Raw genomic sequence first — 27,611 nt, 5'->3', positions numbered from 1 at the left:
AGTCCCAGGCAGAACTTCCCTGTATCTGCTAATCACACAAAGGAAAGAAACAGACAAAGAATGTTAGTTGGCTTTTATTTTAGCCCAAACTTAAAAAAAAACAAAACCAAAACCAAACACAAACCTATGGATGGAATAGTTTTACACAATCATAATCTGACTTGCTGTATCACACAACAGGAAGGATAAGTAATAGCCCAGACAACTGCAGAGAAGTTTTGCACCTTTATGAATTGTTGGGTGGGGGAAGAGGTAACAGTTCCTATGCTTCACATCCAGTCAGAAGAGTATAACTAAATGCATGGCCTGCATTTAGACACTGCAGCATGGCTTTAGTAGGCTCTTAGCCTATAGGGCTCGTTTCCAGCATTTATTAAGTGCTTCTTCTCAAATGCTACAGTCCTGACTGTAGCAACGGGACCAAATCCCTTAGTATCAGGATACTAGGCTCTGGTTGGCACTAAAAGATAAATTAAGTAAGAGAGGGGCTGCAGTAGAGCTGGCATAGCCCTTTGAGCTCACTTATACTCAGCGGACAGTACTGGAGATATAAGGACGGTTCTGATTTCTAAGGTCTGTTGGACAGTAAGTCACCACTGGTTCGACCAGAGCTGTGACACAAACTGGCTTTCAGTCTGAGAGGGAGAGAGAGAAGAAACACAGATCATGAAGTCATGGAGAGAAACTTGAGGTCTGCTGTAAATGACATGACATTAGGAAGCCAGACCCACATGGAGCTTGAATACTATCACATTCAGCTGCTTAGCAAAAGTAAGGCCTAGTCCAGCAGCTCAAGGGGTTTAAGAAAACATGGTCTTTTAAACATTTTAAAAAAGTGTACACTTTCATTTTTGTCTAGTATCTGAAGTGTTACACAACAGAGTGTGATCCAGTGCCACTCTGGTGTAAGTGGGAGACGCTTTGTTAGTGGAGCTCGAGTAGAACCTGTGCCTTAAAGTCTGGGCAGAGAGGCCAGCTTCACCTTCAAGTTTTCAGCAAGCTTGTCCATGAACTCAAAGGTGTTCAGGTAGTCAGAGCGCGTGACACTGAGGGGGGAGAAGACAAAACAAGACAGATGTTAGTTGTAAAGCCACTCAAATGCTCAAAGCAGGGGAATACTGTTCAAAGCACTCTAAATCTTGCCTCTAAAACCAAGAGAGTTATTTCTTACTCATCAGGCTGATGACTTTTGCCAAAAGGCTCCAGAGAAGAGGTAGCCAGGTGGTATTTTGCAGTGAATTAAGTCTCCATCCTAATAAATGGACAGGGCAGGATCTGGCCAATGTAGCCAGCCTGTCATAAAAGAAATCTTTGCAGTTCCTTTATTTTTTCCCCCCATGCATTTGGTACAATAGCAGGGACAGAGCAACCTAGACTAAGCTACTTGGGGCAAGGAGTGTCTCACAGTCTGTTTGTACAGCGCTGGGTACAGATGACCCTGTTCTGCAACCAGATTCCCACAACTCTTCACCATACTGAAATAATTTTCCAGCAAATGCTGTTCAGAAACACTAAATAAAACAGCCTTCTCCAAGCACAGCCAATTACTTCGTACACTTACTTAGGCAGGCCTTTGATACAGGCAGCAAGGTCCTTCGTCATGAAGCCAGATTCAATGGTCTCAATGCAGACTTCTTCCAGGGCAACTGCAAAGTTCTTGAGGCTAGTGTTGTTGTCCAGTTTAGCTCTGTGAGCTAGTCCTCTTGTCCATGCAAAGATGGATGCTGAGAGAGAACACTAGATTACTCTGTCCTTCTAGAACTCCCTGGACATTGTTCTAAACTGTCACATGGAACAGTAATTATTTTTTAGTATTAACAACACTGAAAACAGGAAAAAAAAAAGATAGAAAATCTGATATGGGAAAGGGAAGACTTATCTTCATCTAGGCATCCTTTTGTGCAATTCTAAAGAAAAGTAAACCCTAGAAAGTACTCACTGCCTCTATCAATCTCTTTGTGTGTGCCACTTTATCTTATTTTGTTCCTGCCCAAGTCAGAAAGAATGGCCAGTGGTAGGACTCCACAGCTGCAGAGAAAGTTGTCCTTATGATAGAAGGGTGCAGTTGTCTTCCCGATACTACATTACACTCTGTTCCCTGTGCAATTGTGGAGAATTCTTTCCCTTATGTCGCATTCTAGGTGCACTTACACTTTAAGTATGTACATGGTTTAGAGGGTGGCTGGGTTTTTTGGAACATCAGGAAGGGAATTAAAATAAAAAACAACTAATCTAAACCTTAAGGCCATTGTGGCTATAAACCCATTGTTTGCTGAACAGTGAGAGCGTGTCTCAAAGCCTTGGTTAGGTTTAGCTTATTGCTCATGCTCACTCCATTCCAGCCTGTTTTTGCTCCAGGCTGCAGTTGTCTCCATGGAAGAAAAATGCATTATGAACTACCAGTTTCATCACTCAGTGGTGTAATTCTCTGCAAAAAGGATGCAGAAGTTCTTACTCAAACCTGTTTTTTCACGTGTAGAGAAGGGCAGTGAAAAACAGCTCACCAATGGGGTTAGTGGAAGTTTCTTGGCCTTTCTGGTGCATGCGATAGTGACGAGTAACTGTGCCGTGAGCAGCTTCTGCTTCAACAGTCTTGCCATCAGGGCAGATCAGCACACTGGTCATCATCCCCAGAGAGCCATAGCCTACCAAATATACAGTTTAAAATAGACAGTGTCTCCTTTGGACAGCCCCCTTAAGATCCCCTTAATCCCCCCCATTCTACAATCCCCCTACATCCTCCTAGCCTTGATATCACAGGATTGCAGGATCTTCATGTTTGGAAGGGACCTTTGAGATTGAGTCCAACCACAAAAAAAACCAAACAAAAACCAACCAAACAAAACCCAAACAACAAAAACACATAAAAAACCACAAAACACCACACACCACACCCACCCCAAAACAGACACAAACCAACAATCTCAGGGACTAGAGCATGCCCTGAAGTGCCATGTCTACAAGTTTCTTAAATACCCCCAGGGATGGTGACTCCACCACCTCCCTAGGCAGGCCGTTCCAGTGCCTGACCACTCTCTCAGTAAAGTAATTCTTCCTAATATCTAATCTAAACCTCCCCTGCCGCAACTTCGGACTATTTCCTCTGGTCCTGTTATTATTCACTTAGGAGAAGAGGCCAACACCCGCCTCTCTACAACCTCCTTTCAGGTAGTTGTAGAGGGCAATGAGGACTCCCCTCAGCCTCCTCTTCTCCAAACTAAACATGCCCAGTTCCCTCAGCCTCTCCTCATATGACTTCTTCTCTAGACCCCTCACCAGCTTGGTGGCTCTCCTCTGGACACACTCCAGCACTTCAATGTACTTCCTATAGTGAGGGGTATAAGTATTCCTGAACAGCAGTGCTGCTGCTGCAACTAACTGGCTAGTTCTAGCACGTCAAAATAACGGCTTGTCTGAACAGAAAGTCCTACTGAACCATGAGATATAGATATGCAGGCATTCTGCACCATTTCAAGAAAATTAGTATTCTCACCTAACTTGCTGGACATATTTTTACTGAAAAAGTCCAGTATGAGCACAAAGAATCCTAAATAAGCAGTGTTGGGCTGCCAATTGTTATCTTCCCCGCAGAGTGATAGGAAACAAACCTACTTCATATCAAGAGCATCTGCTCTAGTGAAAGGAACCATAAGCTGGCAAAACTAGACCTTCACATCACTTCTAACACTGTAGGTTTCAGAGATCCGTGTCTTTGAAAGCTTCTTTGTTCAATAGTCCAACACACGTCCTGTTCTATGGGAGGCAGTTTACTGGCATTACTTTAGAAAGAGCATATTACATGAAGCCACACATCTTGCCCTTTGGGCTTCTGCATCCATGGCTGTTTTGGCACCAGGCAGCTTGGTTACATAGTATTTTGATCAAGCACAGACTTTGATCAAGTCTGTAAAGTTTAACATATCAATCTGTCTTTACACGTGACAAGCAGCCTTAGGTCTTGAAGATTTTCTTACTTACCTGTAGAGCACCTGCCAGTATGCTCACCACCAGTCAGCTTAACTCAAGCTGTCAGTGACAGAATCCCAGCTGTCTGGCACCTTCCATTAGAATGGAAAGCCTACCAGTTATTATGTTGGTAGGAATTGCCATCCAGTAAAGAAGCACAACTACACAATCTGCACTTGATGGATTTTCTTGTAAAAGTGAAATCAGAAATTCTTTGCTTGCCTGATATGTCCATGGCCACAGGTTTGATACATAAGTTCGGCCCAGGAGGTGGTGTTGGGTCTCCGTTACACAAGATATGTCACAAAGTCACAAGAGACTGCTACTGAGCACAGAAAACACCTCATACCTTGCGCAACAGAGTCAGACTGCACATCCCCATCGTAGTTCTTACAGGCCCAGACAAAGCCTCCTTCAGATTTCAGGGCCTGAGCAACCATGTCATCAATGAGCCTATGCTCATACCAGATTTTTTTGGCTTCAAACTGGGATTTGTATTCTCTGCAAAACAAAAATCAGAACACCTTGACACAGTGATAAAAACAGGCATTGCACAATTTGTGCGAGTAATTGTGCATAGTGAGGCACATAGAGGTAAGAGAAAAAAATAATAAATTGCATCCACTTTACTCTTTTCCTTGCTTGATTTGCTGGCCATTGCAAGTCTGCTTCAGGATCACAGAGGAGCCCACAGAGAATCTGTGACTCTCTTCGGAGTGAACACCACAGCCATTTAAACATTGAGTACTGCATTCTGCAGGACATGGGAGACAGGGAAGGTGTATGGCCTCCCCAAAGCGCTGCTAAGTGTCTGAAAATACTGACAAGGCTGGAGAGGATGTTCCTGCTTCAGATTTATGGTAGGGAGTACACAACTATCTTAGTTACCTGTCATAGATTTCTTGGAAGATGTCTTTAAAGCGGCCATCATATCTCTTCAGGATGGTGTTCTTGGTGCTCATGTAGAGGGGCCAGCCTTTAGACAGTGCCATTTGGAAGGAACTGTGGGCAAAATCCTTGATAGACTGGTCAAGATTGTACATTCCCATGGCTACACCACCACAGCCTGTTAGTGGAGGAAAACCAGACAGCAATCAACTAGTTTTGGTTAAGGATTTGACAGTCTCCCTAAAGCATACTCGGTCAGGCAGGCTGGTGTTATCCCCAGATGTCTTGATATAGTTCTCAGTTTAAGGCTGGTTCTTTCAGGAGAAGATTCACTTTGCACTACCAGCTCAAAGCTCCAGCAGTCCTGTGATGCAAGGACAGGAAGATGGTTTTGTTTTACAGCTAGGTACATCTTAATACTGTGATCTAATAAACCTAAGCAGTTTCTTCCTAATCCAGCCTAAGCAGCAAAACTGTGGCAGGAATGAGCATGTTTGAACTCCTACTAGCCAGATAAATAATAAAGAATATTTGTCTATCCAAGCAGCAGGCAGCAGTTTGGAGAAGGGGTCAGTCAAAGCTAGAAATGGGTTTGCTCTCTTCTTAAGTGCCTTGTACCTTCAGGCTTTGACTGCACTTCAGAACTAACTCCAGCAGTCAGGTGCTTTGCCTAGCTCAGGTAAACAAGTCCCTGCATGCATTCCTGCATCTTTTCAGCATGTGTTTGGCCTACCCTGCAGGTTTGTTTCAGCTGCTCAGGCTCACTGCCGGCAAATTGTGGGAAGAACATGCCAGTTGTCTGAGAAGGCTCTGAGGAACTATGAACGCTCACATGACTTAGATTGTATGATACAGATAGATTGCGTGTTAGCAGCCTGAATGGAAGCACGTTAAACTTACAGCCCAGCTCACCTAGGGGAAAGCAACATTCAGATCATGCGAGAGGCTGATCGTGGGTGAAAGCAGGGTCCAGGCCTTCATGAAAAAGCTTTGTCATCTTCAGAGCACAGCTCTTTGTGTTTCCAGTGAAAAGTAGATACCATGTACTTAATTTTAAGCACCTCACTACCACCACCTCTCTAGTTTGTTGCACAGTGCCTTTATCACGGGTCTTTGCTCTGGAAACACCCTGTTGGGTTTTTTTTTTTATTATTTTTTATTTTTGAAAATACCCTTTCCTAATATCCCTTTGTTCCTACCTCCAGATGGTTGCTACTATATGGACATGCATGCAGAATGATGAGGACAAGCCAGAGGAGTTTTAATCTGCTTGCCAAGATAGCAAGGTCATTTAAAGTTGATAGTGGCAGGGAATGAAATTCCTGATGTTACCAGCGAAAATACACATTGTCCCCCTGCCTCCCTTAGTGAGTCAAGGACAGAACAGGATCTGATCAGCTACAGACTGTGTCCTATGGAGCAATGATTTCATACTTGCTGGAGGACAGCTACTAAGTTTTATTCAAATGCTTATTTGCATATAGGTCAAAAAAACCCCCTTGTTGCAATCATAAAATCCTACTGCCCACTAAGATCTCTTTATTCAGTGTCAAGGTTGAACACATTAGTACAGCAACAGGACAAGCTTCCCTTCTACATTTGTGGAGATATGCTGGCACAACAGTTATCTGTGGGTAGGGGAGCTCCCCCAGAGCAACAGCATTGATCTGCCATCTTTGCACTTCCTTGCTTGCTGATGCAACGCACAGCAGTGAATCAGACTGGCATCTGGAACTGCCAGACGTCTCCAATACAGGCTCACCAGTCATCGATCAAATAGAAACAGATTAGGACTGGCAGCAAAGCAGGTAAATGCCAGATGAAAGGCTGTACAACAAGAGATAGCAGAGATTTCATCTTCTGTGAGCAAGAATGCCAGAGTAATCAAGCATTACAAAAGAGGGTCAACATAGCAGTTTTGATACCTGTTTGCCAAGCCAACTGCATAAAAACTAGGATTCTGTGGTTTACATGGATGTATTAGGTCTTTGTAGCTAGAAACAAAACATACACAGGTGACCATAAAGCTTCAAACCCTGAACCCTTTGGCCACTCATAGGCAAGAGAGATGACTTCTGCGAGTTTTTCCCGAATCCCACCCCTAGAGAAACACCCTGGGCTCTAGTAACACGTGTGTAATTGCTTTCACGCAACAAAGCCCAGCAACATGAGGATTCCTCTTCCTGAGCCTAGCAATGTCTTCAACCAGCACAGCAATATTGCTAGTAGGGACACCAATGCCTTTGGGACTGCATCTGTTAAAACAGTTAAAGCCCACACAGTCAGGAGCATCCTGGTCAAATCTCCTTTCAACTTTGCAGAGTAAGCATCAGTTCTCACTTCTATCAAGAAAAAGATTGCTTAATAAAGAAGGGTACAAACCACAAACGTACACAAAGCCCAGCAAGACGAACTAAAACCAGAAAGAATTATACCCAAGTTGTTCTCAATTATATCTCTCCTTAGGTCAAGCCCTGTTTAGATAGAAAGTTTCCCTCTGATCAGAGCAAAAAACATACATGCTGCTACCAGAGTTATCATACAAGGAGCATGACAGGTGGTCAATCTAGTACAATTGTGTGTTTGATGCGCCTCTTTGATCCCAGGAAGATTTCAAGTAACTTTCAGTACTTTCTAGATAAATGAGGAAGTCCCAGACCTTCTTCCCCACTCTACCTCAAAGTCATATTTTACCATCACACAAGTTTGACTGATACTTCAATGTGGAATTACACAAAAAATATCAGTTTTAATCACAACTTAGAGATAATACCTACTTTCAAAGTTATGGACCAGATACGTGACTGGTTTGCCTCCATCTCCTGGAGTGTAGGTCATCTCTACTTTTCCAGGCCCAGGTACCACAAAATCAGTTGCTCTGTACTGTTAAAAAAAAAAAAAAATTGCCATGATGATTTTATCTCTCAGGAGGACCAAACCATAAAAGACAACTCACATTTGGGAGGGCAGGGCACAGAAAAGCATAAACAGTTGTACCAAAAAACTCCACTGAACAGGCTCTGTTTATTCAGCCATGTGGTCATCAGATTATTTTAATAGAGATTAGAAAGACAAGAAGTCAAGAGTCTGCCTGTTTCAGAAGAGATCTTCCTCTTTAAGGGAAAAAGCTTATAGATTCCAGGCCCCCATCAATTGGCAGAGTATGTATTTTTGCAGAAGCACTGAAGTTTCAAGTCCAAAACATCCAGTGTTGTGTGGTCTGTGAGTAGAAAAGCTCCTCTCCCTGCCTCATAAAAAGCCATTCATACAACTACTGATCTCATGAATAAGGGGGAATCATAGAGCACCTTAACAAAAGCCACTATTTCTATCCATCATCTGACATTTGAAAGGCCAATCTGTAGTAAGAGTTCTTTGAATTCTGTAAATGGGTACACATTTTGCTCCTCTGAGCTACCCAGACTCAAAAGAAGAGGCAACATGCACTTCAAGTTTTTAAAGTGTCTTATCTTCCCAACTGTCCAGAATAGTACTATTTAAGGTTACATTTCCTTGAAATTCATCACCCTTTTTCATGTAGTTTCCCTCTTATTGAGCACATTAGTTCCTTGAGCTGTTCTGAAGTTACAGAAGCATCTTGCTCATATGTCCTTTACATGCTCTTATATTATTCCTTTCACTTTAATCTCATACTTTGGCAGGGTTTCAATCCTCCCCCTTAATCCATCGTTTCCTATTATTATTTTGACCTCATTTTTCAGTACAGTTAAGGATGTTGTACTCCATTCTTTAGTGTCAGGGCTCTGCAATTATTTTCCTCTTGGAAATTTATTATTTTACCTTCCCACTGATCTTATGCAGCTAATCTTACGACTTGCCCTCTTGTGGGTTTACCTGTCTATTTAAGCACTTGGCTCTTCTAGAAGACTTTTCTTTTGTAGCGCTTTGCTGCTTTACAGTGTATCACTACCCATGGAGAACAGTATGGCTGATTCTCGTCCTCTGGGCTACCCAAAGGTCTCTACACTGAGTGCCCTGCCAGGGCTTTCTGTGACCTTGCACCACCTCTGCCAGGAGAGCTCTCATAAAGGGTATTTCCCTACTTTGGTAGGGATACACAGCCTGATGTGCCCAGTATGAATACCAACTCTGCAAGAGTGCTGTGCAAGTAAGTTTAAGAAGCAGATCACAGTTTAAAAAACAAAGAAAACAAAAACACACCCACACACAGAAGGCAACTTTGCCCACTTGAAAAAAAAAAAAAAAAAAAAAATCACTCAGATCACTCACTCAGATCCACTTTTGCTGCAAGCAACGTTTGCCACCAAAAAGTTGTTCTGAGAAGCAAGAAGATGGACAGCTTAAAGGATATTTTCTAAAGACATTCTGTAGAGGCGAAGAAAAATAACTTAGAGGATGTATACCCTGTGTTTAGGTACAGGTCTATCTAATCCAAGCACAGACCCCTGAAGGCTGTTTATACAGCTACAATGTCTAAGGAAGAGAGGCATGAACCACGCTCTCCCACACTTCAGCAGGTGCTGTACAAAGTGTTGGCAAGGCTCGCATCCAGGTGGAGTGCAAGAAACAATGCAGCAGCACAGTGATGTCTAAGTCTTTTAGCTCTATACCAGTCAGGACTAAGCCTGTTCAGATAAACAGAGGGGTAACCACTGAAGTGACTCACTTGATCACCATATGCATGACGGCCAATGACAATGGGTTTCACCCATCCGGACACCAGCCGGGGAATGTTCTTGCAGATAATAGCCTCCCTGAAGACAGTGCCACCTAAGATGTTTCTAATTGTTCCATTAGGAGACTTCCACATCTGCTTCAGCTTGAACTCCTCCACTCTTTTCTCATCAGGGGTGATGGTTGCACACTTTATGCCAACATTGTATTTCTTTATGGCTTCAGCAGCTTCCACAGTTACTTTATCATTTGTAGCATCACGATGCTCAATGCCCAAGTCATAGCTGTAACAAACCCACAAAGATGGTCAGAACTGCTCAGGACATTTGTTTGTGCCCAACAGGAAAGAAACCAGACCCCATATGTGCCTGTGAGTGTAGTTCCAGCATTCTGCCATAACCGAAGTTCTCTCTCTTCCAGTGCAAATGCTGCTGGAGTGGAAGAAAACAGAGGCTCACGTACTGGTACTTCTGCTGCTGGTAAGAGGTTGGAGACAGGACAGCTACAGTCTATGGCTGAGGCTCTCAGCCAGCATGGGACATAGCCAGTATCTCCTCTGCCTTCCCTTCTGAGCTTCCTGGCAATGGAAGCTTTCAGTCTGGGATTCTAATGGTGTGGAATAGCACAATCCCCAGATGAATATGGGCCTTTATTTCAAACCTCTTGTGCTGAGTTCTGGCTTCCTTCATATACTGAGCATATGAAACTACACTAGGCTTCAAATCAAGAAGTGCTTTGACAATGGACCCACAATCCTGTTTTGGTAGCAAAACTGCCAATGTTCCCCTCAAACACACAGAGGAAACACGTTTCCCACACTCACAGTTTTAATAGCTTTTGGAGAACAATGGGTGCCCAGCATGGGACAGCCCTGAAGCACAGCCAGCTGTACATGAATCTAGCCATTGTGCTGCCTCAGCCAGGGGTCCCTTTCCCTCCGCCCACCCCTCAATGAAAAGGGATGTTCTCCAGACTGTGTGCATGTATTATGCTGCTGGGTTCCTGTTTGCTTAGTTCTCAACACCAGCAAGCAGAAAGCCTGATGTAGGTGGCATACAAATGACTCCAGGAGCAGGGGAAGAGGTCAGACTTGTGGGTTTAATAATGGCAGATACCATTGAAGACCTCTGTCCACATGTCTAGGAGCAATGCAGTTGGATACTTCTCAAATAATTATAGCTCAGTGGTTAGAAAGGGAAGAGATCATTTGTTCTTCTTGACCAGATGCTGTAGATAGCATGTCCCTTTTGCCATACCAGCTGCTATTATTTGCTTTTTCCAGAAGGGAGTGTCGGAGTACAGCCTAGGCTTGGGTAATAATTGCAACAGTTAGCTCACACTGCCAGCAGCAGAGGCCAAGCTTACAGACATCAGGGCAGAGTCTGTGCCCTACAACCACGCTTTTGCCCTTTAGGTAGATCTTCAAGCAGAGATGGCAAGAAGCCATAAACCTGCTCAGAGTCCAGAGGTGCTAGGCTTCAAGTCAGGGAGTGGCTGAAACCCCATGTTTAAATTGTTTAGGCCGCAGGAAGCTATGCAGACTGCCCAGGTGCTGGAAAGCCAAGACAGAGGAGATAAAAACGCAGACTATGTCTCTGAGAGACCTTCCTAGAAGCACAGCACAGAAAAAAGCTAACTCACAATTAAGCATTCATTGTTTACTGCTGTGAGGAATCCCAGAGGGGCTGCAAACAGACTTTGACAAAATACCTTCACCATGAGCCCATGTTTTCCAGAGTACTTAGTGAGGTTGGCCCTTAGGTAAGTTAACCAGGGGAGGCTGCTGGGAACTTTACCAGTATAAAAAGGGCTAGATAGCTTCTCTGCACTAGTGCAGGAGGAGCTATACGGCTCTCAGTGTAAGTGAAACATGATCAATGCCTAATGACACATGCAAATTGCAGTACAAAGTGGCTGTGTGTCATAAAGAGCCATTACCTGTGCAAATCCAGATCTACGTATGGAAAAATCAGCTTCTCTTTAATCAGTTCCCAGATGACCCGTGTCATTTCATCTCCTTGCATCTCCACAACGGAGCCTCCATGGATTTTTTTAGACATCTTGAGCTGCAATAGACATAAAAAACCCAATCTGAGTTAAAAACTGCCAACACACATCACCAATACATGCATCCTGCATTTTTGCAACACGATTAGAAGAGAGTTACTAACACAGCATGCAGGATCTCTCCTAGAAGTCTTGAAAAGAACCACAGTTTATCCATAGTTTCATACTAACTAGTATTTTTCTTAAAGCCCCATCTCCAAGGGAGATCTATCCAAGGATAAAAATAAAGGTTAATATCTGAGATTTAAGGATGTGTGTTTTAAGTGCATGAGCTTTAATTATGGTTGCACAAAAGAATTTGAAAGCGCAACCAAACTATTCCCCCAAATTCCACAGAAAGAGATGGGAGCTGTTTGTTTTCAGATTTCATGAGTTCTAGTCCAGTTGCCCATTTTGCCCCCCTTGTTCTGAAAAACATGGGTTAACGGACATTATTTTAATTACAGGTCATATTGCCGGCACTATTAAGATTAATACATTGTCAACTTCTTTATTAGCTTCCTTCCCCAGGAAGGAAGGAAACAGGTACAGAAATCCAAGGGCCACATCAAGAGTACTTTCTCCTGGCAAGCTTTAGTTCTGCTGTTAAAATAAATATTGGACAGGTTTGTTTTCTGCATGGAACACGGGTTTCCCAAGATATTTGTTCACAAAGCCTCAAAAAAAAAAAACAAACTGAACTCTGCCCTTCTATTTGCACTTTGTTCCTTGACAAAAGCCAACCCCACAAGCCACTGAAGTGCTCTAACACAGTGCTCTGCTTTCTAACAGCCACAGTTTCTCAGTTCTCAGCTCTGATTATGCAAGAGCTATGACTTGGCAAGTTCCTCCTCCCAAGACAGCCCGGTTCTTGTATGCAGCTGTTGGGATAGTACAGTGAGATACCAAGCCCTTGTGCCTGAGGTTGCAGCCTCAGATACCAAGGTCCATGAATGGTTTTATCCAGAATGAGGGGTCCTACTGAACACAGAGTCTATTCACCTAGATGAAGTTATTCCGAGATGTGAAGTTTGCAATTCAAGGGCCCCAGGTTACAAGCACGTGAAGAGACTGCTCCCCGGTTCAATTTTTTTTTATTTAATTAAACTAACTTGTGCTGTACTTCCAAAATTCAATCCATTAAACATTTTTAGTCTGGGAAGAGAATAAACTTTCTAAGCTACGTTCTAACTACTGCATCAAGCTTTTCCAAACTTTTTAAAAACCAAAAATAATAAAAAAAAGTAAAATGAGGTTGTGAGTTACAGAGACTCTATTTACTATAAGCACATAAACTTGAAAAATTAACTAGTCCAAGGCACTCCTGTCCCAAAGAAAGATAATATCTTGGCTTATATTAGGCCTCTCTAGTCCTCATGGAAAACTTGAACTTCACATGACCACTCTCTGTCTGAACTCGGTTGACTTATGCAAGTATTTTGGGCCCGATTTTCAATTGTAAGCATCCAAATATGGACTGTATCACACTCCTGTAGCCTAGGGACAGGATTACTACCCAGGAGACTTCAGTTTTGCTTTTGGCACTTATGAAGTCCGAGAAACAGACTGATTTATTTAAGTCAAAATGTACACAGACACCCACCCACCATCACTTGTTTTGTGGTTTGGCCCCTACTTAAATAAGACAAATCAGACTATATCAGTCACAGCAAAAGGTTCTGCAAAGCTGGCTTCAGACCCATAATGGTGCTGTGTCACATGGGGAACACAAACATCTCCACCAATATGTGGAAACAGCAGCATCTTAAAGAACCCTGATGGCATCCTTCATGTTTATCTGATCATGGCTCCAGTACTTTTCTCCTCCTCAAACACTGATGTCCTCAGTTTTTCTAGGTATAGGACTGCAGTAGCATCCCTCTTCTGTGTACCAGTCAACAAGTCAAGAGGTTCCTCTAGAGAGTACACATTCCCTAGAGTTCAACTCTGTCACTCTTTCCCTTTGATTTTACGTTCTCCAGAACTGCCAAAAGTTAGCAAGGTCTTTCTTCTACAGCAACTCTTCTTTAAACACACTTAACCCAGACATTTAGCCAAGGCAGCTAAGAAGAAACATGGTGAATTTCCAAATACTGCTTGGTCCTCAGGAAGGACTCGGGGCCTACAGTCAATAATTAACTATTGCAACAACTCCTTAATTCAGATTTACATGAGAACCCTTCAGATCGGGTAGGCTCCCGGGCAGAGCAGTGCAGATCATTGTCTCTACCCGAGATCTTGCCTGTGCTTGTTTTTCGGCTGCATTGCTCTCCATCCACGCCCACCCCTGACGAGGTGATGCAGGCAGCCTAGCTCCTCTGGCACAGGTAGGATTTGCCGACAGGCCGTGGGCCGCAGCCGGTGCCACAAGGGAGGCTGAAATCCAGGCACCGGCACCTCCTGAGCCAGGCGCTGCCGGGCCAGGCCAGCACGGCACTCACCAGGGCGCTCCCCCAGCCAGCAGGGCTGCCCCAAAATACCGAGGGGCCCTAAACGTAACTGGCATAAGATAACACTACTTTTAACTATTTTAACTATATATATATATATATATATATATAACTACTTTAACTATTAAGAGACGTCTGGACGGCCAGGGGAGAAAGCCCAGCCCCGGGCCGGGGAAGCCGAGTAGAGGCTACAAGCACCCCCTCAGCACCCAGGGCGTCTTCAGCCGTACCTGCGGCGGGAGGGGGTGGGGAGGAGAACTCCTGCTCCAAACCACCAGGAAAAAAAAAAAAAGAGCACTTAAAACACAAAGCCACCCTCTCAGGGCCCCTCTGCAGGGCGGGGGACGCTGCGCTCGCGAGGGGAAAGACAAAGGCCGCGGCCCTCCATACCGCAGTGAGGTGCGGTACAGCCCCAGCCCACCCGCCAGGCCCTAGAGCGCTGAGCCCCGTTACCTTCGGATAGTGCTAGTCCGGTTCTCACGGCGATGCGGGGCCCAGCTGTGCGCGGGGCCTTTTATGGGGCCGCGCCTCCGCCACCGCCCGGCCCCGCCCGCCCAGCACGGCCCCTCCTCCCGGCGGCGGGGCGGTGGCGGGCCGGTGGGGGGAGCGGCTGCTCGGCCCTGGCCCAAGGTGGTCTCCGGCCGGTCCGTGGCGGTGCTCACTCCGCCGGGTCTCCCCGGGTTTTGCGCGCCGATGCCTCCTTGAGAGGAGGCCGCGGCAGCACGTACCGCGCCGCGGTCGTTCCGCTGGGCCAAGCAGCCGGCAGCGCGGTGGCCTGCCCGCCGGGCCGCGCCTTTTCCGCGCTCTCCTGAGACAGCCGCAGTAAGTGGCCTGCGCCGCCACTGGGAAGCCGATGGCGCTGGCCGGCACGAAGGCCTGGTCGCCGAGGGGGCTCGAGTGTTCCCGGGCTGCTGGAGCGGGCCCCGGGCTGGCTGTACTGGCCTGCCCCCGGCCGCGGGGTGGCGGCGGAACCACTGCGCAGCCCAGCCTAGGGGATATACGCGGACACACGGGCGGGCACGGACCCGTTTGCTGGCGCCGAGGCGGCCATATCGGCACTACTGCCGCCCGGCCAGCTGGGCTTCCCGCCCTGAGGGGCCAGGGGGAGGTGGGGAGTGGGAACCGGGGAGGAACTCCAGGGGCGCACACCCGCCTGCCCGGGCTCCCTCTGCTGCCAGGCTGCCGGCGGCTCCCTTAGCCCGGGAGGCGCCTGCCGGTAGCGCGGAGGCGGAGCGTAGTGACGGGGCGGGCGGGGCGAGGGACACCGCCTCACGGGCCTCGCCGGCGGGTGGATCGGTGCAGAGCCTCGATTGGCGATGCCTCGGCGAGGAGCGCCGCCATCGGCGGGCGATTGGGCAGGTCTGGTGGCAGCGCGGCGGGTTGCTAGGGGCGGGCCGGTGCGAGGCCTGGCCGGTGCCGGCGCGGGGAGTGAAAAGAGGCGGTGCGGCGCTAGGCCTGCGCCCCGGTATCCCGCGCCACCGCTGCCAGCCGTGGGGAGCAGGTGAGGATAGCTCCTCCGGGAACGGGCGATTCCGCCTGGGCCCGCCGTAGGGGCTCCCCGGGGTGCGTGGGCCCTCTCTGTGGGGCCTGGTCCGGTCCCTGGTAGTGGCTGGTGGTGGGCGCTCCTAGGCTGGCTCGGAGGGCGCTGCGTGGTCGCTGCTTGCGAGCAGCTTTCCTCTGCTTCCTTCACGTCCTCTCACAGGTGATCTTCCGGGTCCGCCATCCCAGGCGGGTTCGTTTCGGTGGCGAGGGAAGGGGATAAGGGCGTCCCTTTGACAGAAGGGAAAGTAGAGCGGCCTGCCCGGCTCTGGTGCAGAAGTTGGACGTGAAGTGTGTGTCTCTGTGTGTGGAGCAGTTATGTTTGTTATGAGCGTTCAGGTTTTAACACCTGGGGTGTGTTAGACAAGTGCCTGTGAGTGACATCCATCTAATGGCACTGAGCAGTTTTGGATGTTTTGTGGGGTGCAGGATGTAATTCTGTATGCAGCTGCTGAACGTGTGTGGAGGTTCACACCCGTACTTGCGCTCTGTGTTTTGTCGGTGGTGAGTTGGTGATTGCTGAAGGTGTGGCAGCCTAAAGTGGCTCTAGTTATATCCCTTGTGGCTGCTAGGTAAGGATCCTGAGGAGGATGTAGTCTGGTTTTGTGCGTCTTGACTGATATGTTCACCTGTTGCTTTCTGATTTTCCACAACGCACAAGTAAGTGACTATTTCCCTGTTTCCTGGGCAGGGGAGAGAGCGTATTTTCCTTTTAGTGGGAGAACTACAGCACTTTAAGAAAGGGTGATACACTCCATAGCAAGTGTGTTGCGCAGCATAGGCGTTTCTGGAGGTAATGCTAGGTACAGTGCTCATTTCTTCAGTCTGTTTTAATTAGACTATTACCGCTGTCACAGAAGCAATTACTGTATATTTGTTTGTCCCTTGAAGCTAAAGTTTATTTCTTCAGAATCACATATATGAGGTATGCAAGTTCAGAGACTTCCTTGGTTTTTTGTCTTGCTGGGCTATGGCCAGTTGCTGAGAAATGAACATAGCTTCCTGTAAAACTTCTGGTTGACTTCCTAACAGCATTTTTAATGCGGTAGCGTGTGTGAGAGCACAGCCCTGTAGTACGTTCAACATCTAAAAAGCAAGTTATCAGTTGCCTTAAGTATTGAAAAAACAATTCCAAACTCACCTAAAGGTGTCCCCTTGAAGGCATTTTTCATGAACTCTGGTGTTTAAGAATGTTCAAATCATCCGTTGTTGGAATAATATCGCTGAAATGCACAACAGCAGAAAATACCATGACTTACAGGGGAAAGGGATGCAGAAGCATTCCAGACTAAAGACTCAACCTTATGTAAAAAATGTGGCCAAAGTTTCTCTTGAAACTTTGTGAATGATGTCTCTTTGTTTTCTTTCTTAAGGATATGTGAATATCAGGAGAAGCTCTGAGCTAAAGGTGCTTACTTATACGAAACAACAAGCAAAAGTCCACTGAGAAGTCATATGATTTACTCGCAGATACCATCTTTTGTGCATTTGTTGTAGGAGTGGTCAAACCTTGCCACATGAGCTGCATGCAGCTTGTCAGCACTGCCAGTGTCACTTGTCAACTGCGTGGCTTTTCTCTGGACTGCATAGATTTTTAGTGTGGCTTCTTAGAATGTGGAAGAAAATGTTCTAGATGGCAAAACATGCCTGTAGATTCTAAAGGAGCAGTTGTGGAAACTGGTATCTCATAAAGTAGCATGTATCAGCTGCTAAGCAGGAAGTACTCATACAGGGTTTTGATCCTTGGCACAGGTAAAAGTCAGCTGTCACTTGGAGGTTCCGTCTACTCCCCATGTTCCTGCTCTGTCAAACATTTCACTAAGTCTTGCTTAAACAAAGATGAAGGTAGCCTAACAGGCTAGAAGTGCAGACTTAGTGAGGTGGAGTGGAAGACATCAGGTGTGTACTGAGGTTAAAGGATATGGGCTGTGGGAGAGCATGACTCTTGGCCGTATGAAGGGTTTGGTACACAGCAAGTAGGCTTAACGAGTATGACTTCCCCTAATATAGAATGTGGTTTGGGTTTTTTTGTTTGTTTTCCCTTAATGTAGCTACTTTTGAAAACAAGGAAATTTGGAAGTGTTAGATATGACAACAAATAAACCAGAGTTTGAGTTACTTCCCTGGTAACTTGCACAAGGTCCTGTATTGTAGCACAGAGGGGAAGGAAGCAGTGTGCCACCAAACTTAATCTTTCAGTCCTGCTTTAGTTTGCAGTTTGTTCTATTTCCCATTCTGAAGTTAACCTGGCCAAACAACGAGTAAGTCTTGTGCTTGCTCAGGTGTGCCTGTCTTCAATTTCCTTGTTACAAGGGCTGCAGAAGTCACAGCATTGACAGCTCTTCTCTTGAGCTGAGGTTAAAACTTGTGATTCACATGTAGAGTCTCCATTTGAAAATTTCAAGTTCCCATAAAACAGCAACTGGAGTGTGTAGTCAGGCAGTGTAGTGGCTGTTTACTTACTTTGATTGCTCTGGATGTTTAACTACAAGCTCTGAATTGCTGTCTGTGGAGAGATGCTGGCCTCTTGCCAATGACTAGGCAGGGGACATGGGCTCCTAACTCTGACACTCTTGACGTGTGCTAATAGCAGATGTCTGTGGTAGGTAGGGTGAATGTTCCCCTTCTAGCATCTAACAAGACACCTCCCCCTCAGTTGACTGAAGATGTTCTGTTTCACCACCCTGTGTGTAATGCATGATGCTCAACTCTTTCCAGGGCATGTGAAATGGCCGCAGATGACAAAAGGTCTCCGACACTGGACGCTACCAGTGAACTACCTCATTCTCCTAGTAGTCCATCTCATCTCACTCACTTCAAACCCCTGACTCCTGACCAGGATGAGCCTCCTTTTAAATCAGCCTACAGCTCTTTTGTAAATCTCTTCCGTTTCAGCAAAGGTAAGTGCTTGGAGGAATGTGTGTGTTTGGATTATGTGTGCTGTCTGTTTTATTGATGCCCTCTGCTGCCACATAAACTTGTAAAAACACCTCCGAATATAACAGCATAATGTCAGATGGCTGGACAAATGGATGGTGAGTCAGTTTTTTTGTAAGGGGTGTTGCATCTTGCTTTTGTGTGACATAGTAGAGCATTTCTGTGGGAGAAGATAGCCAGCATCTTGCAGCTAAAAATCTGTGGCTGCCCATGAAGGTCAGAGACAAGCCAGTTAGCAAATAGTATTGTGTAGGTTCTTAGTTGGGCATGTGGGTTTCCTTTGCCTGTAAGAAGTTTTTGGGGCTGAAAGCAGGAGTAACGCCTCTGTCAGCCTATATAAACAAAATGTGTGCCAGTCCTCCCAATGCATATTCTTACTCTGGACTTCCTCCCCTCCTCACCTTTCTGTGCATCTTGTACCTTCAGTTGGCTGATAGCTGAGCTGCAATAAATCATTGTGTTTACAAGAAATCCACCCTTAATTTGTGTGGCTTAGGTGTTCCCTATCAAGAGGTCTGAAGTGTTGTGAAAGTTTTGGATATTAAAAAGTACTACTTGATTTTGGCCTTTGTGCTACATGTATTGTGAAACATATTCTTAGTAGGCAAGCTCTTAAAGAACTATGTGAGGTTTTTCTCCCTCTTTTGTTTCAAAGGAATATACTGCAAAGAGTGGTGAATAAATGCGCCTTGGTTTTGTACAAAAACTGTCTATCTCCTTGCTGGAGATGGCAAACCGGTCAGCTGCTTTTGTTTAGTCTGTGCCTTATCCAGCTCTGTTAAGCATACTTCTGCAGTGTTTGGGCTTTTGCTTTTTGCGTAAACAAACTGATCTGTTTTGACTCTTATTAAGCAGAATGAAAAATAATTACTTGGTATGACTGCTATTAGTTTGCGTAGTAGAATATCACCTGTCATTATTAATTTATTGAAAGTAGCATAAGATGTGGTCAATACTGGCTTCACTTGTTTGTCTGACAAATGTAGCTAAGTCAGCAAAGTACTGTGTTGAAAGAATGCGAAAACAACCTTGAAAGAGCACATAAAATGGGCATGTTGCTGGAATCATTGGGAACCTCTCTATATTTGATCCTCATCACGGAAAAGGGTGGTTTATTAAATGCTGTGGTAACTTTAATGTGACTTCAGTGCTGGCTTCTAACATAACTGAAAAACTCTTTTCAGGGCAGAAGCTGATAATCAAATGTAGCTATTCCATATAGCAAGAATTATTTATGCTTATTGGTTTGTTTATTTAGACACTTTTCACATTAGGGATAGTTAGGAAATAGCCTGAGCCTTGACAGACAGGTTCTACATACTGACATGTTTCCATGTTTTGTATGGTACTTTTCAGACAAAAATTTCACGTATTTTGTTATGCATAATTATGATCCAAATGAGCTATTTATGTCAGGTTTTTTTACCCTTAGTTCTGCATGCACTACTGTTGTTCTTTATCATGTCTGAACAGTTGGTTTCTTGCTTTTTGTCAACTCTAGATGATGCCAGGCTTTCATCCCCAGCAGAGAGAGCAGAGGCAGGACAGAGTGATCCACAAGCATTGAGTGGTGGCTGGTCCAGTCCTCAGCATCCCTCCCGGGCTCAGTCACTGAGGTCACCGGTTCCTTACAAAAAACAACTGACTGGCGAGCTGCAAAGAAGATCTTCTACAACTCTGGGTAATTTCAGCTTTTTGTATGTTGTATTCAGCTTTTTGAATCTTGTAACCAGTCTGGGATGCTTTAGAGTGAAGTGGAAGGAGGTGAACAAAGGTTCGTTGACTGGCTAGATTAATAGGAGAATTTGGTATCAGGCTACACTGCTTCTGTTGGTGAGGTTGCACTTTAACCTCAGAAGCATGTTCCCTCCACCTTTCTTAGTGATCCAGCAAGATACTCTTGTTGGGATTCTGCTTTTTCAGTTACAAAACAGTCTGGAACAGAAGAGGCTGCCAAAACACAGCCAACGTCTTAAAGTCACTTGAATCTTGATCTTGAAAACATCTGCTTTGTCTTGAGAGACTTCAGTTTCTTAACAGTCACATGTGAACTATAACTTCAGAGCTCAGTCTGAATGGGGTTGATGTTTGTGTCTTGGAGTTATTTATGCAGGTGTTTGCTTGTAGTTGTTCTGAGGGGAATTGAATAGGAACTTTTGTCTAACCCTTTTTTATTCCTAACCTTGGAACTATTGCCAGATGCCATACTGAACCTTTTTTAGCTCAGATGGGAATTGAATGGGATTTCAAAGGTGCAGCTGTGTAATGGCTCTATGAAGATCTGGAAGAGCTAGTAAGTAGATTGCAGGGGTCTCTCTTGAGATCTGCCTGGTTGCTGTTGGCCATTTGTGAAAGCCGTGAGTAAACTGCTAAGCTGGGTAAAAGTCCTGTGCAAGACCGTATTTCCAAGAGTACAATACCTAGTGCAAACAAATCAGATCTTAAATGTTGTTAATGTGTATGTGACTTATAGAAAGGTGTCTAGTCTTGGTAACAAGGCAAAAGTCCAATATAGATAACGAGGATTTTCATCCCTCAAGTCATTTGCATGCTATCTTAAAGACATCCATTATCTTCCTCCTTGCCCCCTAGTACTGTTTGTGTTATTCAGTTGTACCTGTCACAACAAACCACTTAAGGGTTGGGGTTTTTTGTTTGTTTTTTAAAGCTTTTTCTCAGATGCCCCAAGTACAGCAGTGTGTTCTTGGCTGATTTGCCAATTTACTTCATTCTTAGTTATGTCTTGTAAATCACTTGGAAATTATCTGGGGTTTACAGGTTAAAAACCTTTAGGTGAGGTAGGTTGTTTGCTACTCAGGAGGCAGAAATAATCTTGCTGTTTGACTTCCACTGGACTAGGCAGCCAGGGAGATGAGACTTAGTCTAAGGTGTTGGGGAGGAGCTGTTGCTGCATTGTTCCAACTCCTTTTCAGGACCTCCATTCGCGTCCCTGGGCTTGGATGAAAGTATGCTTAGAAATACGTGATGATCATAGAATCGTAGAATGGTTAGAGTTGGAAGGCACCTTAAAGATCATCGAGTTCCAACTCCCCTGCCATGGCCAGGGACACCCCAGACTAGACCAGGTTGCTCAAAGCCCCGTCCAGCCTGGTCTTGAACACTTCCAGGGATGGGGCATCCACAACTTCTCTGGGCAACCTGTTCCAGTGTCTCGCCACCCTCACAGTAAAGATGAATCAGCCTGGAGAGAAGTAAAGTTACACCAAGCAGGAATTTCTGGCTTTTTTCAAGAGATTTCCGTGATATTGGATGCTGAGTGGTCTGACTCGCTATTGAGTATTTTCACCCAAATAACCTCAGTGCTGTAACAAACGTGAACTCTGTGTAATGCAAGTTGAAGTGTACTGGATTGGTGAGGAGGTTTCAGGGGAATTTTTCTGGTCATCTCCCTGTAGTTGAAGAGGGGAAAAATATTTGCATCTTCGTTCTCCAAAACTCAGACATGGGTCTGTGCGTGCTTCAGCTGAGTTCTTTCAAGGTGCTGGGTTGAACTAAAATAGTCTTGTACTGAGATAATGTCACAGCTTGCAAATCCAGTTTAAGGAGAACTAGAAATGCTGACCAATTGGAGAGGGAGCATTGGTAGTAAAAGCACTTCGAGCTTCTTACCCTGTCATGCAGGATAATGCTGTTAGTGTTGGACGATTGTAGCAGACTGGCAGTAATAGGGAATGGCAAAGGAGCTTAGTAGGAGTAAGGAAAGGCTAATGATCACGTGAGGGGGAAGAAAGCCTGAGGAAAGCATGTGGTGGTTATGGGAATTATAAAGAATATGACTTATTACCAGAGCATCTTTTCTATTGAAAAGGGTTTTGGCAAATGAAAATGCATGTTGTAAAATGAAGTTAAGGATAGCTTTCACACTTTTCATGTCAGAACTTTGTATGGCAGTGACTTGAGGAAGATGCAATGTTTAAACTGTGAGCATGAACTTGAATATGAAATTTTATGCTTTGGCAGTGAATAACTAGAAAGCAATTAATGTTGATCTGTATTAGCAAAACTGTGGTATCCCTGGTGGGGGTATTTGTTTATTGTTGAAACTGTGAACCTCTCTGTTGTACCTCTTGTGTTAGTGTATGGTCAGCTCTCTTCCTGTAAACTGAAAGTAGCAGTTAAGTTACAAAAAAGTAGTTCTTGTAGTGTTTTTACTTGTCATTCACTGTAAAATGAATGCCAAAATACATAGGGTCATGAAAGTCACTCTGGAAAGATGTATTTCAGAGATTCAGTAACTGAGGATGCAGAATAACTGCATGACTTACTGAGCAAATCTTTCTGTAGCCTGAACTCAGAAAGTGTACCGAGTAGGTAATCATAGCTGGAATGGTATTGCGGCTTCTTTCCCAGTGATCACAATTCAGGTGGGAAGAGTAGGAAAAAGAGGAGAAAAACATACAGTATTTCAAAGGTTGTATAGATTTTGCAAAGGATCAGCAGCCATGAATACATATAGGAAGGATGAAGGTTTGAAATATGAGGATTGTTTTTTTCTAGCTTTAGGAGTTAATTTTTAGCTTAAGAAGGATAAATAGGTTGGAAATAAGTCAAATTGAAAATCTAAATGGGCTTCCTTTGGTATATTGAGGTTTTGTTCAGTGAACATGCAGATGGCAAGGGAATGGATCGGAAAAACACAGTTGTTGCATAAATTGATAGTCCTGAAAAGATGTTCTCCACACTCATGTTGGTGTGTTATACTGAAGGGCTGAAATGCAACTGGCTTTTCTTCAATGCAAAATGATATCAAGTGAAAAATGACTGTCTTGTATGAGTGTTTCGCTAGGGAAGAAGAATAAATGGATAAAGATATGGTGGAGTTGTGGACTGAGAAAGTTTAAGGACTCTGTATATCAAAACCATGAGGAAGCTGTCTTCACTTTGGTTTTGTGCTGGTTGGACAATGAGAAGCAAAAGTTTGTGGAGCTGATCTGGTTGTCATAATAGATTAAACAACACTTAAATGATGTTTTATTTTATTTTAAAAACCTAAATTCTTGTGTGAGACTTCAGTTGTGGCTGTGGGTATATGTGTCCTTTTTTGTTTGTTTTTTTTTTGGGGGGGGGGGATGGTGTTTTTCTGGGAGGGGGTTGTAGGGTTTCTTTTGTTTTGTTGGTTGGCTTGTTTTTAAGTAACATATACTGAGTTTGCTGCTTTAGAAGCACTAAAAAAGCTTACCACTACTTATACGTGTTAGTGTGGTCAACCCTCTTCGGCTCAAATCAAAAGAAGATATGAAGTCTCTTCAGAAGTGGAACTGATGGCAGTTGGGATGATGTGGGCAAAGCAAGAAAAATACTCTTACAGTTCTGTGTTTGTGGAAAGGAATGTGAATTTTGCAGATTTAATGGTGAAATAAGGATTTACAGTGCTGAAAACAGACATCTGTAAATCGTGTGTGCATTAACTTAAAAAATGGCTGTGGTATTTATAGTAATGGAATTTGGATCAGGAGTAAGAGTTAACCTAAAACTGATACATGCAAATCTTTTTATAAAGGTGATGATTTAGGCAGTGTCCCCTGTATTGCAGAAATGATAACTTCTTACATTGTTGCTACAGTGTTTTCCTCAGAAAGGGAGAAATCACATGATTGAAAAGGAAAGAGTCAATTTTAATCTGATAATTGATCAGCTTCTGTAGTATAACAGGTTAGCCATGTGCTCCTACTGCTGATGGCATGCTTTTTCTAATGTAGGTGACATCTGATATTATTTTATGTAACACAGAAAAGGGCATTCAACTAAAAAGAGAACCAGTGTGGAGTTACCTGCGCCACTTCCTCAGTGCTGTGGATGTTCTTACTTTAGGAGTCAGTTGGCTGACAAGATTTGTAGCTAGTTAGACAGGAGGCCTGATAATATTTTTTTTTTAATTGGAAGCAACATTCCTGGAAAGAAGATACTCTTGAATTCAAAAGTTACAGCAGGAAAGCCCAGGAAGAAAATGCAGCATAGACCTTGTGATAGAAGTAAGGAGGAGCCAAAGGTTTCTATGGTATTATCAATGTTTTCTTGAAATATTAATGTCCCTTCAATTACCCTAAAATATTCAACTTGGTACTGTCCAAAAGTATATTTGTTTGATTTTTTTAAAAACAATAAATTCCAAGTGGCTAGCCACGGAACTGCGTTTAAGTACTCTAGAAGCTCTTTAAAATCATCTCCTGCTGCAGATTCTTTGTTGTACATAGGTCATTAAGCAGCTATATGTGGGCTGATTTAACTAAAAATATATACTAAGAACCTGAAGAGGAGGTATGGAATACCACAGTTTTAATCACATGACTCAAAGAGTTTTGATCTCCTGCACACAAAGGAATAGCTTAGTTGTTACTGCATGGCAACAGTTAACATGCCTCTGCTAGCGCTGTCAGCGTTCCCGCTGACATCAGTGGTATCTAAAGCAGTAAACAGAAAGCAGCCATGTCTGTCCTCCCTGTACTAGAGGGAATCAAAATAGAATGCTAGTCAGATGGAGCACAGCGAAGCTGGTAAGAAACCTTAAACTATTCAGAAAAGGTTTTGATGTAGAGAAGTGACTCTGAAAACGTTTAAATGTTCAGGTAAATACAGCACTGTGTTTGCAGGCCTTTCTGGAGAGAAGGGTCCTATTTGTAACTTGTACAGCGATGCTTTTATAGCATTTTATAGGAAAGAAATTAACTGTGTTACTGGCTTATTTGGGAGTCTCGTTGCTATAGTTAATCAAGAATGACTGTGCAAGTTCTCAACAATGTGGCTTTTTTCTTAAAAAATAACAAAACAAAGCAACCTCAAAAATGTGAACTTCTGGATGCATTATATTCTGAGTTACTGTTTTTAATAGAATCTGAGCAATTGAGTCATGAGACTTGCTGTAGTAATTTATAAATAAATTCAGGTTAAGGCATTGACTTCTACTGGTCCTAGAATGAATGTGAATATTGTTGCAATTATTTTGTAAGTATTAATATCCTAGAGGGCATTCCAAAATGAGACCCCACTGCTTTCTAAAAGATACATTTACAAGGCTCATATAGGAGGTTGAAAATAACCTCACTTCTTTAAAGGTTGTTTTCATTCTCTCAAATCGGTTCTTGTAAATGCAGAGGACGTTATTTAAAATGTCAGTCAAAGCAAGCTATCTGCATCAGAAGCTCCTTTTGGGGGAGAAGAGTGCAAGGGCACAAAGTGATACACACTGTAACTTTGTGAAGTGCATACCTATGTGAATATTTCTCCTTCTATTGGGGTTTTGTGTTGTGATGTGAATGTTGATGTATCATGGAAGAAATGAATACTACTCTCCCTTGCCTTCCAGACAATCGAAGGAAAGTAGAACCACCTCTTGGAGGTCATGATCCTCGAACAGCAGTTCAGTTAAGAAGCCTCAGCACCGTTTTAAAGCGCCTCAAAGAAATCATGGAGGGGAAGAGCCAGGTACTTCTGAGGGATTTGTAGGCCAAACTATCTAGAAACTGAACTGTTTACTGGGCTTCTCTGAGCTTCATTTTTAGGTACATCACAGGGATTTTTTCAGGTGTTTGAAAGTTGAGTGAATAAACTCAAAAATCATTGTGTGAGTGCAGGGGAAACGATTCAAGTTCATGCTGACTTTTGACATGTCAAACATCTGTCATGCGGGAGTGAAACATTGCAGTTGCTCAGCTTCTTGAACTTGGACCACATGCTCTCACTTTAGACTCCTTCCCACTTCTGTATTACTTAATCTAGTATTACCTGATGTTTTTTCCACTTGAAGGCTGTGGGCAGGTAAAACACATTGGCTTTCACAAATAGTAATGAGAATTCTGAGGATGAATTAAATCTGCTGCTTACTGTGGTAAATATTGGTCAATAATATTTGCTTGAAAGGCTTGTCCTGTTAATTTTGATTCAGCTGGATAAGGGTCTGGCAGTTTCTACTGACTTGCTGGTTTCACCTCCCTCTGCTGAGTTGGACTGTGCCTTTAAGAGGAGGATCTAGTTGAGAAAAGAAGCCACAACTATTTATAAGGGATGATATAAATAGCTGTGTCTGGGAGCAAGACATGAACAGGCAAAAGTACACTTAATTAAACTGAACAAAGATGAAAAAGGCTTTGGCTTGGAAGCTTTTACAGGTAGACTTTGAGTAAACTCATTTATCTTCCAGTGCTATTCTGCTTGTAAGAGTAACTTTGCTTTGGTAGAAAGGGTGATATTTTTGAGGGTGAAACAAAAGCCTTTCACTGAAGTAAGCAGGGTATTGAGTGTGGCCCCTACTAATATTTCAGTTTGTGGCAGCTTCTGAAGGCCCTGGAGATTTTCAGACATCTTTGAAGTTATAGGAGAAGTGCTCAAACGGACAGGATGCAGCAGTAAATGAATGTCTAGATCTTTCTCTGAAAGCGGTATGTTGTTAGCATGCTGACTTCTGTACAAATGGTAATGCATCACTGCCCTTGACTGTAGCTATGTCTCACTTGAGTCACTCCAGGCAACAATTTCTTCCTACTGTGGGCTTGGCCTGTCTCTGCAGAAGACCACTACACTGTTGTAGAAAGCATGTGTCAGATCCTGGAAGGTGCTTCTCTATTGAACCTCTACTGCTAACAGAGACTTCTGTTCTGAACCTGTCCTTGTAGGCTGTTCTTGTCATGAGTGTTGGCTCTGGCTTGGGCAAGGCAGAGAGCTGGAAGGTGTCACCAGTATTGGCTGGGTTTCTAAACACCCAATCATGTGCAAGTAGGGCAGAGGCACTGCTGCTTGGAACAGCCACTCGCTATGTGGCAGAACCAGAGACTTGATTATCAAACAAAGCTGCAGCAAAAACTGTTAATCAACATTCCCTGCAGCTCTGCAGGAGTTCCTTGGCAAAGCTCTTCACTGCATCTTTCCCTGCTTGAAGCTTTGTGTTCATCATAAAAATTTCTAGACTCTCTTGAACACCAGGCTTCCTTGATCAGTCTTCAGCCTCTTTCTGTATGAGTTTTCTTGGGTGAGGACAGCCTGAAATTGTTGTCTTGTTGATAATAGCTGTTTTGGTCTCAAAATCAGTGTAGCAGGTACGTCTGACTTCACTTTGTGAACATCCAAAAATAAACCCCAATTCAGGATATGCTTTTTTTGGTTATGTGAAAATCA

At 44.0% G+C, this 27,611-nt stretch overlaps 2 protein-coding genes across 3 annotated transcripts in view; one reads left to right on the top strand and one right to left on the bottom strand.

Annotated features, from left to right (window-relative positions):
- Positions 1-58: 58 nt before the first annotated feature.
- Positions 59-14,537, bottom strand: IDH1 (isocitrate dehydrogenase (NADP(+)) 1). Its single transcript, XM_074146018.1, has 9 exons — positions 14,460-14,537; positions 11,449-11,576; positions 9,503-9,794; positions 7,632-7,737; positions 4,855-5,032; positions 4,316-4,467; positions 2,505-2,645; positions 1,562-1,724; positions 59-1,046 (listed from the first exon to the last, which is right to left on the bottom strand). The coding sequence occupies exons 2-9, from the start codon at positions 11,568-11,570 to the stop codon at positions 953-955; spliced, it is 1,248 nt and encodes a 415-aa protein (XP_074002119.1). The 5' UTR covers positions 11,571-11,576; positions 14,460-14,537; the 3' UTR covers positions 59-952.
- A 3,736-nt stretch (positions 14,538-18,273) lies between these two features.
- Positions 18,274-27,611, top strand: part of PIKFYVE (phosphoinositide kinase, FYVE-type zinc finger containing) — a 60,420-nt gene continuing 51,082 nt past the window's right edge. The window contains exons 1-3 of one of the 2 annotated variants that reach the window (XM_074146016.1): positions 18,274-18,445; positions 20,011-20,163; positions 25,807-25,925. In XM_074146016.1, the coding sequence (XP_074002117.1) occupies positions 18,274-18,445; positions 20,011-20,163; positions 25,807-25,925 (444 nt within the window). The remainder of the gene's footprint in view (positions 18,446-20,010; positions 20,164-25,806; positions 25,926-27,611) is intronic. The other variant, XM_074146017.1, reaches the window with a different exon arrangement.

Source organism: Numenius arquata, chromosome 3, assembly GCF_964106895.1.
Source record: "Numenius arquata chromosome 3, bNumArq3.hap1.1, whole genome shotgun sequence".
NCBI classification, from domain to species: domain Eukaryota; kingdom Metazoa; phylum Chordata; class Aves; order Charadriiformes; family Scolopacidae; genus Numenius; species Numenius arquata.
This window is presented reverse-complemented; position numbering and strand designations above follow the sequence as displayed.